At 35.1% G+C, this 5,000-nt stretch overlaps 2 protein-coding genes across 10 annotated transcripts in view; both read left to right on the top strand.

Moving 5' to 3' along the window:
• mlpha (melanophilin a) overlaps positions 1-549 on the top strand; it is a 35,215-nt gene extending 34,666 nt beyond the window's left edge. For all 5 annotated transcript variants that reach the window (XM_028571892.1, XM_028571895.1, XM_028571891.1 and 2 more), the window contains one exon: positions 1-549. This exon is cut by the window's left edge and continues 470 nt beyond it. The gene's annotated coding sequence lies outside the window, so the exon portion shown is untranslated.
• A 1,372-nt stretch (positions 550-1,921) lies between these two features.
• lrrfip1b (leucine rich repeat (in FLII) interacting protein 1b) overlaps positions 1,922-5,000 on the top strand; it is a 31,327-nt gene continuing 28,248 nt past the window's right edge. For 4 of the 5 annotated variants that reach the window (XM_028571900.1, XM_028571901.1, XM_028571898.1 and 1 more), the window contains exon 1: positions 1,922-2,923. In XM_028571900.1, coding sequence (XP_028427701.1) covers positions 2,834-2,923 — 90 coding nt within the window. In that variant the 5' untranslated portion in view covers positions 1,922-2,833. The remainder of the gene's footprint in view (positions 2,924-5,000) is intronic. The other variant, XM_028571897.1, reaches the window with a different exon arrangement.

Raw genomic sequence — 5,000 nt, 5'->3', positions numbered from 1 at the left:
CTTTTCAAGTTTTTTTTTGACACTCTTTTGTTGACACTTTTTTGACGATTAAGTCGCCTTTTTTGGGTAGTTATTTTGACGCGTTTGTCGCCTTTTCAAGTTTTTTTTTGACACATTTGGGACGATTTTGTCGCCTTTTTTTGGCAATTTTTTTGACGCGTTTTTCGCCTTTTCAAGTTTTTTTTTTACACTTTTTTTGAAGTCTCAGAGAATATCAGTTTTTTCTTGTAAATGTACAACTTTAATATAAAAAATTCTGAGTTTTCTGTCTGAATATTAACCCCCCCTCCTCTCCCCAGCTCCGTATATATATATTTTTTTCAGTAGTCCTATAACACGCTGTTGTATGTTACAGTAGAATACAGCGAAAAATTTAAATATGTTTAAAAACTAAAAGCTTCGGAAACAATAAAAAAAATTAATATTTGAGAGTAAATTATGAAATTGAACCCAAAACAGAGGCTCAGAGAGAAAACAGAATACACATAACGTATTTTTTGGGTCTAATATTAATTATTTAATTGTTAAAGAAATGTTGTCACGCAAAGAAAAGTGCTAATACATAAAAGTTTTTAAAAATTTGAACTTTTATATGTTGAATAAAATGTTTCCAGAAACATAAATAAACAAAATTATTATAATTATTTATCAACTGCTTCTATTTAAAACATGGAGAAATAATATGAATTGCAAAAAATAAAAAATTATGAATTTAAAGTTAAAGTTAATTAGAAAACCAATTATAATAAATAAAAAAAAATTAAAAAATTATTTTAAAAGAAAAAAGGCTAAAACAAACCATTCAAACTTTATTTAAACTGAAAAAAATATATTTTTTAAATCTATAAAAAAATTAAATTAGTCTTGGTACGTTCTGAAATAAAAAAAACTACTTTTCCTGAGCTGAGAAGACATTTTTGAAATTAAATTAAATAGGTAGAAATAAAAATAAAATGTTTAAGGAACTACAGTTAAATATGTAATCAATTTTTAAGTGTTTTTTTGTCTTACATAAAAACAAATCAATATTTCATTAAAATGAATAAACAAATGACGATTTAATTAAATAGGTATAAAAGAAAACAATTTAAAATAATTTAATTTTCAATATTTTTCTTTCTTTTACGCATTTTTATTTTCCTTCAAAAATAAAACAATATTTCAATAAAATTATTCAATTTTAAATAAACAACTGACATTGTGAATTTAATTTATAAAGATTAAAATTGTTATGAAAAATAAAAAATATAATAGAATAATATAATATAAAATAAATCAATAAAATTAAAAATAAATAAATTGGGAATTTAATTTGAAATACCGAAATAAAAATAATAGTTTTATTGTGAAAAATTAAATCATAAAATACTAAACCAATATTTACCTACTTTTATTTTGAAATCTCTTTAATCTTGGCACCATTGAGCTTCCACAGTTTAAATGAATCGCTGTTTTTTTAAGGAAATTATTGATTTGTTTCATGTTTTCAGCATTTGTTTATCTATTCTGATGACCAAAAACATTGAATGTACGTCAGTAGAAACACAATATTCTCCTCATGTTGTTTCTATAAACGTATTGATCGACTTCTGATTGTAAACTGTAAATTACTGATCGTATTAGTCATATTTAATGTTTTGGAAAATATTGTTTAGAAGATAAAACATATTCAGTTTGATTTATAGATTATAGATTAACTCTGTGATGATGAATTATTGATCTTTCAACATGTAATACACAGTACGTTTACTTTCTATTAAAAGAAAAGATATGTGAGGTACAAAAAGAAATTTTAAGATTTGCAATAATCTTGAGCTTTTATTTTGAAGAGCAGCTTCCTGTCTGTATCTGAAAGTAGTTGCACCTACGCTAACTTGACAGTGAACATCCTCCTCCCTACCACAATAAAGGTTTCCTCCCTTCTCTGTCACACTGCGGACTGTTTTGTCGGGATGCGTTTACGGTTCGGTACCAGCACACCTGCGGCTCATCAACGTAACCCGTGTTTACTTCACAGTCACCGGAGGAAAGCTCCGGTTCTTTAAATGTTCGTCGCGGCCGTTAATGTTGACAGTGGCGGATTAACGAGTTTACCGGCCGTTTTACCGACGGTGCGTTGACTGTTTTCTCCATACTGAGAGATGTAAACGACCACAACAACCACCGGGGCTTGTTTTGCTTTTTTTCCCTTTCCGGTTTTCCGGTTGTGACGGTTGGAAGCTAACATTAGCACGCTAAATCAGAATGAACGGCGGTGACAGTGGCAGCTCGGCCCGCAGCCGCTCCGGACGTCCTCTGACCGCGGACTAGCTCCAGAAAATACCCAATTTTAATCTCACACATGTTTATTTAGGTCGTTTCATCTCCTTATTAAATAATTTGTATGTTTTTGGACAAAATGAGACGTTGGTGGATTATTCGGCCCCCGGTAATAACCTCCCATACGATGGAGATTTAAGGATCCCGAACGGAGAGAACGTGACCGCTGAACAGCATCAGAAATCATTCGTTTTTTAATCTCAAACAGCTTTATTTGGTATTTTCTTGTACATTGCTTGTCGATGTCGGATCTTTCGGAATAGAGGAGACCTTCGTGGATAATTCGGCCCCCGGTAATACTCTCCCCAATGATGGGGATGTGAGGTACGGACAGCATTAGGATCCCGAACCGAGAGAAACTCACCTCGCCGTCTACCATAATAAAAACAGCATTTTTAAAACCTCAAACAGGTTTATTTAGTATTTTTGTTTTTTTTTCGTACCGGGTCCGTATGTTCGGGACTAGAGGAGACATTTGTGGATAATTCGGCTCCAGGTGAAACCGTCCTGCACGATGGGGACTCAGGGACCGGGCAGGAAGAGGACCCCGAACCGGGAGAGGCTGACCGCTGAGGACGATGCTCTCAACCAGATCGCACGAGAGGTGAGACTCCTTATCTTTTATTGTTATGATGATTATTGATTAGATATGAATACAGAGGCAGTGACCCACTACAGCAGCAGAGTTTAGAGTCAGCCGGGACACACTGCGGGGAATCAAGCAACTGCAGCTTTTAGCATTAAGACATCCCGGGATGTTGCTGGAGACTGGACCGGAAGCGCCGGTAAGAAATGAAAAATAAAATCCATACAATTATAAATAAATAAATAAAAATAGAAAAAAAACTATTAGAGCATTGCAATTACTTGCATTATGAATAATTAAAAAATAGTCATGAAAGTAAATTAAAATAAATGTTGGTAATAAATAGATTAAAATAAAAAAAATATACATAAAGAAAAACGATAATAACTGTATAAATAAAATGGAATGAATGAATATTAAAAAAATAAAAATTGTAGTTTTCACATTAATGGACAAACTATTACATTAAACTGAAATATCTTTGGATTTAATTTATTACTGTTTTTATTTTTTCATGTCAATTTCTATTTTATTTTTTAGTGTTTTATTGATTTATTTCATTTTTAATTCAATTTGTTGCCTTATTTTTTTATAGCTTTTTAATTTATTTAAAATAATAACTGAGTAGGTCTACTGTTGAATGGATAACATTCCTGTGATGATAAGTATGTTTTAATATTTCTATGATAATCAGTTCAGGTCATCAGTGTCGTCCTTTGTTGTCGTAACAAAAGATCCTTTATGTTATTACACACACACACACACACACCCACACACGCACACAGAAACAGACACACATGCACACAGAAACATGCGCACACACACACACACACACACACACACAGAAACCCACACACATGCACACAGAAACATGCACACACACACACACACACACACACAGAAACCCACTCACAGACACACATGCACACAGAAACACGCACGCACACACACAAAGAAACACACAGACACTCACACACATAGAAACACACAGACACACACACACACACACACACACACACACACACATGACATGCACACACACACACACACACACACACACACACACACACACACAGAAAAACACAGACACAAACAGACACACACACGCACACACACAAACAGAAAAACACAGACAGAAACACACACACACACACAGACACACATAGAAACACACACACAGAAACACACAGACACATGCATGTACACAGACACACACACACATGCATGCACACACACAAACACACGCACACACACACACAGAAACACACACACAAACAGAGACACAAACAGATACACACAGACACACACATATAGAATCACACAGACACACAAACCCACAGACACATGCATGTACACAGACACACAGATACACACGCACACACACAAGCACATGCACACACACAAGCACGTAAACACACATAGAAACACACAGACATATATAGAAACACATATACACACACAGACACACACACTGGGCATTGTTGTGGTAGTCCTACATATGGTGATGCTGGAATGTGAAGCCTGAACTGATGAATGAAACCACCTCTTCTCTTCTTCTTCAGTCTGGCTGTGACACAGCTGTCACTAACTCTAGTTTACTCACTCCACAACTAGTAGAAGTTATCTCCAACCATCCAGTCATCCACACGTTAACGGTAATCAGCTGGGACAATAATCAGGAGTTGCAGCCCTAGAGTTTTATTGTGAAACACACACAGGAAGTGGAATCAGCAGCTAGTCTGTGTTTTAGTTTCACTCTCAGGTCTCTGAAGTAAAAAGAAGTTGTGTCACATAGCTGAGCAGATACACAAACAGAGAGCTGGGAACAGGTCTGTTCACATTCAGGACACACACACACACACACACACACACAGAGACACACACACACACAGAGACATACACACACACAGAGACACACACACAGAGACACACACACACAGACATATACACACACACACACACACACACACAGAGACACACACACACACACACACACACACACACAGACACACACACACACACACACACACACACAGAGACACACACACACACACACACACACACACAGACACACACACACACAGACACACACACA

Source organism: Perca flavescens, chromosome 24, assembly GCF_004354835.1.
Source record: "Perca flavescens isolate YP-PL-M2 chromosome 24, PFLA_1.0, whole genome shotgun sequence".
Classification (NCBI taxonomy): Eukaryota; Metazoa; Chordata; class Actinopteri; order Perciformes; family Percidae; genus Perca; species Perca flavescens.
This window is presented reverse-complemented; position numbering and strand designations above follow the sequence as displayed.